Source organism: Crassostrea angulata, chromosome 7 (assembly GCF_025612915.1).
Source record: "Crassostrea angulata isolate pt1a10 chromosome 7, ASM2561291v2, whole genome shotgun sequence".
Classification (NCBI taxonomy): Eukaryota; Metazoa; Mollusca; class Bivalvia; order Ostreida; family Ostreidae; genus Magallana; species Magallana angulata.
This window is the reverse complement of record NC_069117.1, coordinates 41,431,965-41,446,439: the sequence shown is the minus strand read 5'-3', so window position 1 is coordinate 41,446,439 and position 14,475 is coordinate 41,431,965. Positions and strand designations below refer to the sequence as shown.

Genomic DNA, 14,475 nt, shown 5'->3' with positions numbered 1-14,475 from the left:
TTTCATGAAAACTTAATTCTTCCAACATGTCCACGCGCAATGAGTGAAAGAATGAAAGTTACAGAAAACAGTCAGAAAAATAAAATCAATCTTTAAGCAAACACGAACCAAATGTGTCAATGCCCATCGAATACCCCAACAATTATACAGACAACAGCCTGCTCCCCCCCCCCCCAATAGCTTCATAGAATAACCACAACACCTCTTTTATTAATCAGAGACAGGTATTTTGTAACATAGTTTGTTGTTTTTTTTCACATTTATTTACAACTAATTGAACTAAATCGTCTGCTTAACTTCACAAATAAATGGATGTTTTTCCGCGCAGTCTACGTCTCCCCATGTCCAGTCATTGTCAGGGTACTGCAACAGGAGACAGTCTTGGTTACTGCCCACATTGTTCGGTTGCCCTGGCTGCCAGTTGCTATAGGTAACGGGATATGGAGTTCCGGTGTCCGTCCATTCAAAGATTCCCTCGGCTCTGTCGTCTGAGCCACTGGTGAAGAACCCAGTGTTGGCCGCAGCAGTCAAGTCTTCAGAAGAAATCATCAATAGTGATAATATATACAAAATATTTTAAAAAAGAAAATTGAAGCAAACTTATTCTACACTTAAAAAACCCCCATAATTTAGAATGAATTGAACATTAACTAAATGTGCTTAGTTAAAACAATTCGGGTAATTTCTGAGTATACCTTATGTAAATATTGCGATTTTTATTTGTATTATATGCCAAGAACATTTGAACTGTAAGATGTATTAACATGATACATTTAATTTTAATGTATCTGATACGAGTCTATGTGCATGAATGTAAATACTAAATACATATACGTACATACAAGTACCTGAACTCGAAGCTTTTCAAAAACTTGAGTACAAATTATTGCCAATAATTTGAATTAATTATTTCTTACATGTACATGCATTAACCTAGCAAAATTCTCATTTTATAAAAATTTTATTTTCTTTTTCCGAATTTGCGTGTAAAAGTTTCTTGGTAGGAAGATATACAAACATGGGCGCAGTGTAAATCAAGATTCGTAACGTATAGATGATTGAACGTATTTAGTGGATGATTGACTGTAATGTTAACTTTCGGTTACCCTCTGTGCTTTTGATGACGTTCACGATGTATTCCTGTTCCTCCCTAGACCTAACGGAGACGAGATGAGAGTAGGGACTCTCCTTCTTACAGGCTGTCTGGGCCTCGAACCAGGAACTGGGCGTGCTATGGAACGTGTAGTACGAGGTGGAGTTAATGCTCACCCGGGGGTGGGAGCCGGACGGATGCTTCGGGATGCCTTAAGTTTATATAGAAAATACACTTTTCTTATAATCATAGCTTTTACTGTCTTGAAATAAAAGTACTCACTATGATGCAAACAGATTTGTTAACACACGTGTGTTAACAAAACTTGGTCCAATTTAATTTGAATTTAAGCTTCGTTTTACAGAAGTATTATATGAAGGAACATTTAGCAAGCTTATTCACATTTAACGGCCCCGAAATCTGAATCCAGAACCACTAGCTTTTGCTGAGTGAATATGGATTCAGAACATCCTTTGATGAAATTGCATCTTTAGAAATATTAAATAAATGTGTGTTTACTAAAAATTAGAATAAAGCATAAGGGTTCCTACTTTTACAAGAAGAGTTGAAGACATAGACGTCGTCAATGGCTATGTTGCCGTATCTATGGTAATAAGAGTACCCGGAGCTGTAGTGGTAAGTTTTGTGACTGTCAGTTTTGGCCTCAAAGACTAACTGTAATGCAAATGGTAGAACGTATTTATTGACCATGCTGCCACCTCAGTTGATGCTTTGACACACTCAAGTATATTGTTGATATCAGGCTTACATTTATAACCTCAAAATTAGCAAGACGGGAAATCTTACACTGAGTGGAGAAGTTGTATATTCCGAATCAAGATAAACCTTTGCGAGATGCCAATCCTGGTCGAGATTGCCCGTGTGGGAAAAGACTGGGTTTCCGAGACCTCCGTGGATCTAGCGTATTGAAACATCTTATGAATTACAGTTAAGGTACCTCACTAAACCTTGAAAAAGTTTCTCAAATCAACAGAAAATTACTTCATTATGATAGAATGCATGATGGATAATAAGTATATATGTCAAATAGGCGAAAAAATTTGCAATTTTAGATAAAAAATGATATTCTCAAAAATTTCATTCAGTTAACATGAACAAAAGCCCCAGGTGGATTCGAACTCATGACCTGCGGTTCACAAGCCTGATACTTTAACCACTGAGCTATGACGATAGACATCTGAATCGATTGATACAAACAATTTAACAAAACATTTAAATCGCCATCTTGTGACGTAGTGTCTTAAAAAGTATAAGCCTCGGTGTAGTGAAGTACCTTAATTAAATAGCGAATTAACTTGGGTGAACTATTTTAGAATTAAAATGAAATAATAAACTAAAATGTACATAAACATAAATCGCAAGTACTACGTTCTCGATTTTGTTCGATTATAGACTTTAAATGAATCCATTTGGAGTTATCTTTCTTCCGAAGTAATTAAAAAAACCCCGAAACATTCCATAGGCGTTGGATCCGGGGGGATTGGTGGGTTGGGGGGGGGGGCGTAGTCCCCACCCTCCTTTTTTTGGCAAAGTTATTTATTAACCATGACCAAACACCTTTTTTTTGCTAGTCAAATGCATTATTTCTGATTAGTCTACTAGCCCCCTCCCCAACTTTCAATTTGCTTCCGACGCCACTGCTGATTCTCAAGTAGGCTGGATAGTGTACAATTTATCTGTCAGATCTACCTATAGATATGATACTTTTAGCCATAAACGGTCATCTAGTTAAGAAAAAATTCTGAAATTTTAGCAATAGCCCATTTTTTCAAGAAGTTATCTAAAAATGGCAACGGTCATTCATATATATTAACTATACATCTAACAAAGAAAAGCTGTTGAACAAAACTGAACTTCAGGTAGTTGCTGGAAATTGTGTACTAATATTATTTTCATTAAATACAACATGTGTATGTATTACCGGGTATTTAGTTGCCTAGTTTTCGACCATTGAGATTTTTTGATTGGTATACATGTACTATAGAATTCCAAATACAGTGAATCATCCGATTGTTATAGAAAAACAACACAAACAAATCTAACCTTTGCATACACATGAAAAGTCTTGACGTCTGCACCATGGAGGTTGTACCAAAACATCACACAATAACCACGTGATGCCGGTAACTCAGAGGAGATCAATCTTGTTGTGGAAGTTGTTGAAGACGAATGTCGACTGGCGTGGTTGTAAGCATCCAAAAACATGTAATGTCCTAAATAAATCAACAGTCTCAGTTCAACAATACAAAACTACAGTTAATGTTGCATCTACATGTAGTTTCTAATCTACCTCTACTGAGAACCTTTGACGAATTAACTATAAGTTGCAATGGTAACGTTAGATTCGAATATAATGGAGTGTCTAGAACTTTCATGAACATTTTGAACGTGAACCGAATTATGCCAAAAACATCAAACTGCTGTAAATGATAAATTTTTAAGAAATTTATCATATGTTAATGGTTGATATTGATATTAAACTGTCGTCTGCTCTGACCGTGGGGATTGCCATAGGTGTGGTCCTCTTTTGGTCCGGTTGAAGAAGACTGAGTTCCGTGGCCATACGACCAGTCAAGGTCATCCGAGTGGTCCTGCTGGAAACCACATTGACCAGAGGTCTCAAAATCACAGAATAAAACGATCGATGCATCTGAAGCTGACCCTTTAACAAAATTAAAGTAAAATAGAATAAAATTAACCTTTTGGGATTTATTCTATATGCTGGACTGATTGGGATAAAACTGAAGTACGGACTTAAAGACTATTACCTTGATGCGAAGACGAGGAGGTTGTCGTAACTTGTTGACAGACCTGAGATTCAGTTATAATTCTGTGTAGCTCATTTTGCAGACGATCTCTCTCTTTGAACCAAATCTGTCTTTCGTTCGAGATGGCGATTTCTGTCGTAAGGATTTCTTTGTTGTATCTTTGCAGAGTTGCGTTGTCCTGTTTATTCCTGAAATTAATGGCAACTAGTTCTGTCGACTTTTCTTTCAACTCTTCTTTTAGTCCTACCAACTCCGCGCGGACATGTTGGAATGTGGTATTGATGGTTCCGACCCACGACGACAAGTTCTGATGCTGATTTTGAAGTGTAGTTACGTCACTACAGGGACACAGCCGTTGATCACTTCCGGTGAGCGATCTTTTAATATGTTTGTCACAATGATGAACGTTGATGTTGTAGAGACATGCACCCGTGAAAGCACAGCTCGATCCGGCGGACTTTTGAATCGGAAGCAGAAATATTAGACACGCGAACTGAAAACTTGTCTTCATATTGATAACAGTTGCTTTAATTCATACTGTAGAAACAAAGATAAGAAATGTTGACCTCGTACGTAGATTAAGCATTTGTTTCTCACACAGAATGATGGTAACTGAAATTCGGTGCTATAACTACGATATCATACTTGGTTGAAGTGAAAAACACATACAGTTATCAAAGGAACAATTCAGATTTTTGTAAACAGTTCAAAGATGGGCAGACATGACTTAAAAGCTCTACGCATCTAAGGGTGCACTGTACCAAGTTTAGTGATAAGTTTTAAAAACAGACGGAAAAACTGACAATTACTACGATTAGTAACAAGGTACATGTACATGAATTTGAGGTTCTGCTTAGATCAACTATTTCAAACTAAATAAACGATTAAACTACTCTTAGTGTTGAATTACTAAATTTGAAACAAATATATTCAATTTGATAGAGCAACGTCACTGAATAATTTCAATCATTTGAGAAGAAATCAAGAGCTATTAAAACGCCACATTGGTGAAAAAATCGACATTATACGTATATATTTACACTTTCCATTGTCTGTGATAACACTACGAATCAAATCGGTAACTTATAGTCAAATACATTTCATCAATGACGCATTGCAGGTGTAATGAAGTATAATGACCCCCGTAGAATAATGACCGGGGGTCATTTTTCTACGTAGAATAATGACCCCCCTAGCTGAAGAATAATTGGATTTTTCTGAAGAAAAAAGACCCAGGGGTTATTTTTCTTCATGTTAAACATGAAGAAAAATGACCCCCATAAAAAAATGACCCCCCCCCCCCCGTAAACATGAATAGAAACTGGTTACCCCGTATCCAAGATATGACTTTAAAATTACTTTATTTTTCACTGTGTTCAACTGATTTTGAAGTTATAAACACCGATTTTGTAAATAAATCGCTGTATATAGTTTTTCCTATCCGTAGCAAGCACACGCAAAACACTCTTTCATTGCCACAAATTGATTGTTAACAGTTACGTTACTTCTCTCGTCGACAAACGGCGGGAAATGACGCATATAAAGAAAAATTCATTCACAAGGAGGATATTGTGTGATAATTAACGAACAATAATAATGAAAGAATAATTGTTGTAATAATATAAGCAATATTCATTGGTGAATGAATTGTCAACGAAGAATGATACATGTATAATATCTTTATGGAAATAGACTAAGGGGCAGGTAACGTAGGAATATGAATACTTCTTATTCATATTCTTGTGGAAAGTGATTATTAAAAAAAAGCATTCTGCGTTAGTTTTGTTTTCTTCTACGTAATACATGAACATCAATATTCTAAACAATTGTTGTAATGTTGCATTTGTGATCATGGATAGACTTTATTCTTTTAAAGCAAATTTTTGAAGAGTACCTGACTATTGTAAATCTTAATAGATAATAAACAATGATCGATTATAATAAGAAAAGATTGTTTCTAAAAGCGTTGATAAGAGGTTAGGACCCATGTTAGGGGTTTATATCCCGCTTGATTTTGATCACACGATCTTTATTGTAGTCAACGTTACCAATGCTCATACAAATTATTGATGCATTAATCATCTTGATATTAACTAAAATTACTAAAGTATGCCGAGGATAAAGTAAAACATATTTTCTGTACGAGTACTCTCAGTACTTTGACGATTTTCCTTATTGGCCGTTAACCTCTACTGGCGTAATGGCTTTAACTTCAGCTTGGTTATAATGCCTAACAGTGGAGTAAACTTTTCATAATTTTGGTTAAATCATTAATTCTGGGTGATGCACTTATATTAGCAAAGACGAAAGTGCTAAGTTGCGAAGGCGAAGAAGTGATACTACTACCGCTTCTTCGCCTTTGCAACTTCGCACTCTCGCCTTCGAATCTTCGCACTTTCGCCTTTTTAGCTCACCGAGACGAAGTCAATGGGAGCATATGCTATACCCCCGGCGTCGGCGTCCGGAGCTGGTTAGTTTTAGTTGCAGCTCCTGTATCTAAGCTATTACTTGTCTTCTCTTCACCAAAGTTACATGGACCTACTGAATCTTGTTCCTAACTTTCAGATGCTGGAGGAGGTTAAGGTTTTTGGAGCAGGTTAAAGTTTTTGTTGCAGGTGCCTTAAATAGCAATATCTAAGTTACTGCTGGTCCGTACTTCACCAAACTTGCATGGATGATGTGTCTTATGATACTGATACACCAGACAGGCTTGAGTGCTGAATCTTAACTATATATAGGTTTCGGATGCAGGAGGAGGTAAAGGTTTTTGGAGCTGCATGGTTAAAGTTTCTGTTGCAGGTGCCCTCTAATGATAATATCTTAGTTACTACTGGTCCTAACTTCATTAAACTTGTATGTATAATGCGTCTTATTATAGTGATGCACCTGACAGGCTTAAATGCTGAATCTGAGCCACAGGTTTCGGATGCCTGAGGAGGTTAAGATTTTAAGAGCTGGTTTAAGTTTTTGAAACAGGTGCCCTCTGATGACGATATCTTAGTTATTACTGGTCCTAACTTCACCAACCTTGCATTGATATAGTCTTATGATACTGATGCACCTGACAGGCTTGAATGCTGAATCAGAGCCATAGGTTTATGATTCTTGATGAGGTTTAGTTTTTTGGAACAGGTCACATGTTTTATAGCTAGATAGATAGCTTGCATAATTGATTTAACTATATTATAGATGAAACACAGAGGTTGCTTCAGATGCAGAGCCTGATCTCCATTATCAAGGATGCTAAAGAAATCTCCTACCTCACTCAAACCTGCTTGATAGATAGATGTTGTTGGTTAATGATGTAACATGATTCCTATGTTATTGTAATAATATTAAATATCGTACATGTATCATACGATATTGTATAATATGATATTGGTTTATATGATATATTATCATATCACATGAAATTGTATTTTATGAGATTTTAATATATATAATTGTATCATATGATACAATGTGTATAGTATGATTGTATTATATTATATTTTACTTTATCACATGATATTGTTTCATTAGATATGATACAATGTTTATCAAATTATATTGTATTATATAATACAATGTCATATTATGTATCAAATATGATACCGTATTATACAATACAATATCATACTATAATGTTTACATTCACTGTCTTTCCCTCTATTAAATTGCATTGGTTAATTTTAGTGATATTTACACACAACACAGAAGACTTACTCACCAAATCTGGTGCGTATGAATACATTAAGTATTTCTTCAGTATTTCTCGAAGAACAAGAACTGACTCTTCTCGCGACTTCAAACCGGATAACGACCTGATATTATACTTACGCTGATAAATATTTCATTGATGTAAATATATTTTGACAGTTGAATAAATTCAATTGATTGATTTCTTAGTATTCCAAGAGTAAATTCATTAAATTACAGAAAGAAAAAATAAAATTGTGTTATTAGAATTTAAAACGCTTCGTACTATTTTTGTCAGCATGTTTCGGCTGTTCCAGTGGCCATTCCGTTAATTTCGCATTACTCATTGAATAAGACAGAGCTTTTTAAAAAAAAAAATCATACATATGTATTTGCGGGAAGGAAATACATGTTTAAAAACGTAAATATAAGCAGTGATTCATTATTTTTTTTAAAAATGAGGTCTTATAACTGCAACGATGAGGGAACAGATTTTCATAACGCGCTAGCACGCGTTATACAATTTGTATGCGCACCGCTGCAGTTATGTGACCACATCTTTCAAAAAATAATGTTTGAATGCTTAATTATACAATATAATATCAGATGTTTCAATGTTATGATGTATTATTGCAATATGATAGTGTTTCATATAATACTATATTGCATTATGTTTTATGATATTCTATTATTTGATCAAATACATTTATAATGTATAACACAATACAATGTCATATCATACGCTATAATATCATATCTCACATTTTTTACGGTATTTTATAGTAGTATATGATATATATTGTAAGTATGATAGGATGCAATTTCAATTATATATTATTGTATTGATTAACATATGAACATATGATTATCATACAATTTTTTAACAGATGATATACGATATTGTGTCAAAACAGAATCCATGAATATCCAAGATCATAAAGGATGGTTTTCATATAATATGATAAAAGTGGTCTCATAAAGGTGATGCCTCATAAAGGTGATGCCTCGTCTCGGTGAGCTTTGTAGTCTGTGATTACCTATGTTTTATAATTGCGGAGCTCTCTATCGTTTAAAGGGTTCCGAGGCATATTTTGGAATTTTTTTTTTATAAAATTAATAAAATTATCCAAGGGGATAGGGTCCGGACTCCCTCTCCCGTTTTGCTGCGTAAAATTATTAATATTGAATTTTCCGGAGGGCGGACCCCCTCTCCCCCTCTAGATCCACGCATGAGCAAGGTGTGTCGCATAATGAAATTAGAATGTTACTGTGTTTGGTCCACGGTAAACAGACGGCTGGTAAGTGACAGGAGTTTAGAAGTGCATATGTACACATAATGGCAGACATTAAATTTTATGTGGAGTAGATAATAATTAGGCATAGCCATTACTGATAAACATATATGTTACATGTACACATTAAAATATTTATAAACATTCATAGTTAGCGCGATGGCCTAGCGCATTCGTACCAATAAAATAAAGATGCGAAGGCCAGAGTGCAAAGTTGGGAAGGAGCGATAGTATCGCTCCTTCGCCTTCGCACATTAGGCATCACATCTTCGCGCTTCGTCGGCGCATCTTCGCACTTTTGCTCCTTCGCCTTCGCATTATCACCTTTGCAACTTAGGTCGAAGAGGCCCTATCGGAACACAATAGATATGTGTAAATGTAATTGTTAAGGTGACAACCATACCCCGATGAAATACAATCAATATCTTGTTATAACGGAAGGATTTTTATTTTCTAAGATATACCCCTTCTTTCACTTTAAGTTTATATGAATATGAATTATAATTGCTGTTACTTTCTGTAAACTGCAGCAGTAAAAATTACAATAGTGTAAAGACTATTTCACAAATAATAAAAAAAAATATACTGAAAAACTTTAATATACAAGGGGGTCATTATTCTACAGGGGTCACTTTTCTTCATGTGGAGTGTGCTCATTTTAATGAAAATGACACTTATTCTTCAGGCAAAGGGGTCATTTTTCTGCGTAGAATAATGACCGGGGGGGTCATTATTCTACGCAGAAAAATGACCCCCGGTCATTATTCTACGGGGGTCATTATTCTTCATTACACCAGCCGCAAGCAAGGTTTGAATATTTTTTCGAATTGAAAATTGCATATATATCCATAAGTTTACATTATATTGAAAAATTTGTGAAAAATTATATAGGCCTTAATATAAGAAATCAATCTTTGAATATTAAGAGGTGGTCAAATACGGTCGAGCGTGATCAATTCTATAATAAAGCTCTTCAGACTTTTTTGGATGCCCCGACCTTATTTGATCATCTCATAATACTAAAAGAATGATCTCTTATTCCTTAAATGTCATAAACCATGAAAAACAATAGAAAGAATGACTAATAAAGAAAAATTATTGACCAGTTGTTTCGCGTTATAAAAATAATAAACTTCATATACATAGAGAAGGAATGTGACACGACCAGTACGTACATGTAATGTATAATGTGTTACATAAATGGTCTAAATCTTATTTGAACTTAGAATATATGGAAAGAAATATTGAACTCAAATGCGACTTAAAACAGCCTGACTTGTGCAATGTAATGAAAAACCATTTAATTATGTCGGAATCGGCATTTTTCTCAATGAGCACGTGACGTCTACTTTCGTTTTACTTTCTTTGAAAGACTATCATAATGGCGAAAGCGAATGTCGACAACCAAATGCAACTGAACAATTTAACCGTGTGTCCCGTTTGTTTCCAAAAATACATCATCCCAAGGATTTTGCCATGTTCTCATACATTTTGCCATGCTTGTCTTGACAGCCATATCAAATCTTCTTGCGAAAAAACGACGCCTTTAGGATTCACATGTCCTCTTTGTAGGGACTTTGTACCAGCACCAGGAGTAGTAGGACAGTATGCCTCAGACAAATGGAGTGAACTGATCCCAACAAACAAATTTATTGTATCTTTGTTGGAAAAATGCGGTGATTTGGTGAATTCTGCTATTTTGTGCGATGTATGTAAAACCGACGAAAAGGAAGAAATTGCCGTCAATTGGTGTAAAGACTGCGAAAGTACCTATTGCGAAACTTGTTCAAACATGCACAAGAAATTAAATCCTGTTCTAAAACATGAAATTGTTTCTTTCAATGACGCCACAAATGGAGTCGGGCCTGATGAAAGTACGCCAAAGTTCTGCTCTAGTCATCCGGATTGCAAGATTGACCTTTTTTGTAGAGATCACCAAATGTCCTCTTGTGCATTGTGTGTTCTGCTTAATCATCGAGCATGCAAACACATTGGTTCAATAAGGGAAGAGGCTGCTAATTCTGATATTACAAAGATAAAAGCAAATGGGCTTCTGAAAGAAATGAAAAGAGTTTGTTACGATCTCGAAAAAGTAATTGAAAGTGAACAACGCAACATTAGGGAAAATGAGGAAAACGTCGATTTGTTTTCAGAAATGATAAGACATTCTTATGAAAGATGGATTAAGCGTTTGAAAGAAGTCAAAGAAAGACAGCTTGATCAGTTGGCAAAAATGTCAAAGGATAGCAAACTTAAACTTGAATCCTCAATAAAAAAATATGAAAACTGTAAAATGTACTTGGGAAAATGTCAAAAAACGTTAGAAGGGGTACTAGACAGTAATGACCATAAACAAACTCTGCTTTGGTATTCTTTAATGAAAGAAAATGTTGCAGAAATACAGAAAATGGAGTTCAGAAATATAAGAATGGATTTGACATCTACTCCAAATGAGGAAAACGCCTGTAAAATTGAAAACTTTGAAAAATTCGTAAACTTGAATGTACAAGAAAAGGTCACTAACATTCCAGAAGTACCCCTGGTAGTTGATTTTCGTCGAAGTCAGAAGCATGTTATAAAGAAATGGAAAATCCCCCATTCTAGTATTAGAGGAGGTGCTTTTTCACCAAATGGTGATTTGATTCTCACAGATCTTTTCTTAAAACGTTTAACTGTATTTAGCGAGGAAGGCGTTTTACAAAGAGAATTAACATTTTCGAATTCGACTTGGGGCATGCATTATGATCAGAACACGGAAGTCGGTTACGTTACTTTTCCACAGAAACAAGAAATCAAATTGATTAATTTGCACGATTTTGCAGAAATCAAAACATTTGCAATAAAGTTTGCAGCGACAGGAATTACAAGTGTGAATGGAAAGTTCTTTGTGATTGGCGCCAAATCCCTGTGTTTGTTTAACTCTAATTTCGAAGTAATCGAGAAAACAGGCGTTGATGCTAATTCGGACGATATTACATCCGATGATTCTGGCAATATCATTTATTCTTGTTACCAAAAAAATACCGTCACAAAGAAAAATAAAGCGAATAAAATTATGTTTGTTTACAGGCACAACAATCTAGAATCGCCATACGGTCTTGCTGTTGATCATATTGGCAACATATATGTGTGTGGACACCACAGCAATAATATTCATGTTATATCAGAATCTGGTGAAACATTACGCGTTCTGTATGGATTCCAACGTCCTCAGTTCATTGCATTCCAATGTGACAGCTTTAAATTCTTTGTTGTAGATGAAAACGGGGTAGGAATCTATGAACTACACTGAGTAAACCGTTGGAGAAAGAACTTTTCGATACATTTATTAATATTGTACATGAATTAATGTTTATATCACATGATTTCATTATATATATATATATATTCTTCCTTTTATTAATGAATTAAAGTAGAAATTTTTGACTTCTTGACTTCTGAAATCACGGTTACGGTCATGACCCACCAGTATGTGTCTAAACTCTGCATGACTACTGTTACGCATAGTGTCTGCCATGCTTTATTTTAAATATGATATAAAATACAATTTGTAATTTACTGCAATCTGTTTTAAAATATTTTTAAATAAATTATTGGTACATTAAACTTCATCAATATTTTCAATTTCATATAACTGAATTTTGTTACTCGTTACATGAACTGTCCTCAACAAATAGTTGTAGAGAGGACACTGATGAACCCTCTTCAGATTTTTTCAGATTTTTAAATATCAAATAAGTCTGTACCTGCGCAGTTCGACAGCTGTTCGGAGTAATTAAAAATACATTGTTCTGTTCTTGTATGCATACCTTTCAAACAAAAATGACATGTAGGACTTTGTATTTATTGCTTTTATATCTTTTGGCAACATTTTTCGCCAGTTTCGGACAAAAACAAGCCAGTTCAAGAAATGTTTACATTCTTATCCTCAAATGTACAAGATGGCCGCACCCCCCCCCCCTTTTTTTAAAACAAAAAATCTATATTTTTTATATGATGACACAACTTGAACTGTGAAGATATGTAGAATTGATGCTAATATACACTCCAGGCTTAAATCACAATCAGAGTATAAGAAAGGGCAAACAAACAAATATTGGCTGAAAAGCTAAAAAAAAAAAAAAAACTCAACAAAGGCAAGGTCTTGTCCTATTCAAATATATTGAAATGTCTGCTTTGACAGCTACTTATAAGTTCTATTTTGTCTAGTAAGGTATGTAAAACAGACACTCATTAACACAAGACCGATTATAAATATTGAAATATATTTAAACTACATATATCTGATGATTATGTAATCTATTGCCATCCCTAATATATTCATTCATTGAATATGTTAACAGGCTCCACATCTGTAAAAGCTTAATATCCACACATAATTCTCAACTTTTATTTTACAATGTACATGTATCTAGTAACTAATTTTACGAAAACACGGATGCATCTTTGTGCAGGCTACATCTCCCCATTGGTGACCAGCATCTGGGTACGGCATTGGATGCTATCAATGTTCTTTGGTTGCCAGGGTTACCAGTTGGAATGGGGGATACGGAAGTCAGCGAGCCTCCGTTTGTTCAGACAAAATGTTTTTTTCTGACAAAAAATCCACCAGTCGTCGTTGATCCTGCAATGATTTTTATCGGATCTTTTTTCATTTTTTCGTTCTCGTTCAACCAGACAATTGCAAGTTGTCTCCGTAAATAGTCTGCATGTCCTGTATTCGGAATCTAATTTAACCTTATCAAGCTTCAATTCCACGTTGTTCATGGTCTGTATAACTTTCACTGGATCTCCTAAACCGTTAATAATCTACAACTACACGTAATTATCAAATTTGTAAACCTTAGTTTTTTTCAACAGACATATCAGGAAGAGCGAGAGTTGCAGATGTAGAGGGATTTTTACGGGATGTTGGAACACTTTTATCATTCGCCGTACGTTCAACTAAACTCCCTTCAGTTTTTACAGCTACATCCGATGTATGAGGGTACGTGCCTGATGCCGGGATGGCAAGGGGACGAAATTCCTAACTAATCCAATGCCATTTTTTTTCTTTTCTAGAAACCTTTCCCCTGCATTTTGACAGATAATGTCGCCAATGCACACATTCTTACATCTACATTGCAATACTTCTCCTACAATGGTACCATTTCCCAGAGTTGTTTTGAATGGCAAACGCATCAGTTTTTGCTCGGCATTATTTTTCCACGCGGCACTTGTCTCCAGTAACACAAAGTAAATGATTCTTATCCTCAAACAAAGCGAGCTTACATTAAGGCACAGTTTTTACATATAGTTAAGTGTTTACTTTTTCCATGATCGATATCTTTAATTCAAAGAGCAAAAGTGCGTTGAAGGAAGAAGATCGATATTAAATATACAAAATGCACAATGCTGCAGAACAAAAATAAAAAAGGGTGTTTATTATTGCCATTAATTTTTTAAAAGAAAAAGTATGTCCACAGATGGAATCGAACCAGAGCACAAACACATTATGTGTGACAAAACCAGCTGTTTAACCTTCTGAACTATCAAAACACTTTACAATGTAAATATAGACCACTATGATTGAAATAAGTGTTTTTTGTTGTTTTTTGGGGGGGTTTTTTTGACAAAATTCGAC

General features: G+C 35.0%; 2 protein-coding genes across 2 annotated transcripts; one reads left to right on the top strand and one right to left on the bottom strand.

The window, feature by feature from the left end:
• Window positions 1–174: 174 nt before the first annotated feature.
• LOC128192261 (MAM and LDL-receptor class A domain-containing protein 1-like) lies at window positions 175–4,449 on the bottom strand. Its single transcript, XM_052864817.1, has 7 exons — window positions 3,883–4,449; window positions 3,612–3,776; window positions 3,158–3,327; window positions 1,901–2,011; window positions 1,645–1,768; window positions 1,107–1,304; window positions 175–533 (listed from the first exon to the last, which is right to left on the bottom strand). The coding sequence occupies exons 1-7, from the start codon at window positions 4,391–4,393 to the stop codon at window positions 280–282; spliced, it is 1,533 nt and encodes a 510-aa protein (XP_052720777.1). The 5' UTR covers window positions 4,394–4,449; the 3' UTR covers window positions 175–279.
• A 5,650-nt stretch (window positions 4,450–10,099) lies between these two features.
• LOC128156138 (tripartite motif-containing protein 45-like) lies at window positions 10,100–12,278 on the top strand. Its single transcript, XM_052818162.1, has one exon. The coding sequence runs from the start codon at window positions 10,234–10,236 to the stop codon at window positions 12,142–12,144; it is 1,911 nt and encodes a 636-aa protein (XP_052674122.1). The 5' UTR covers window positions 10,100–10,233; the 3' UTR covers window positions 12,145–12,278.
• Window positions 12,279–14,475: the final 2,197 nt, after the last annotated feature.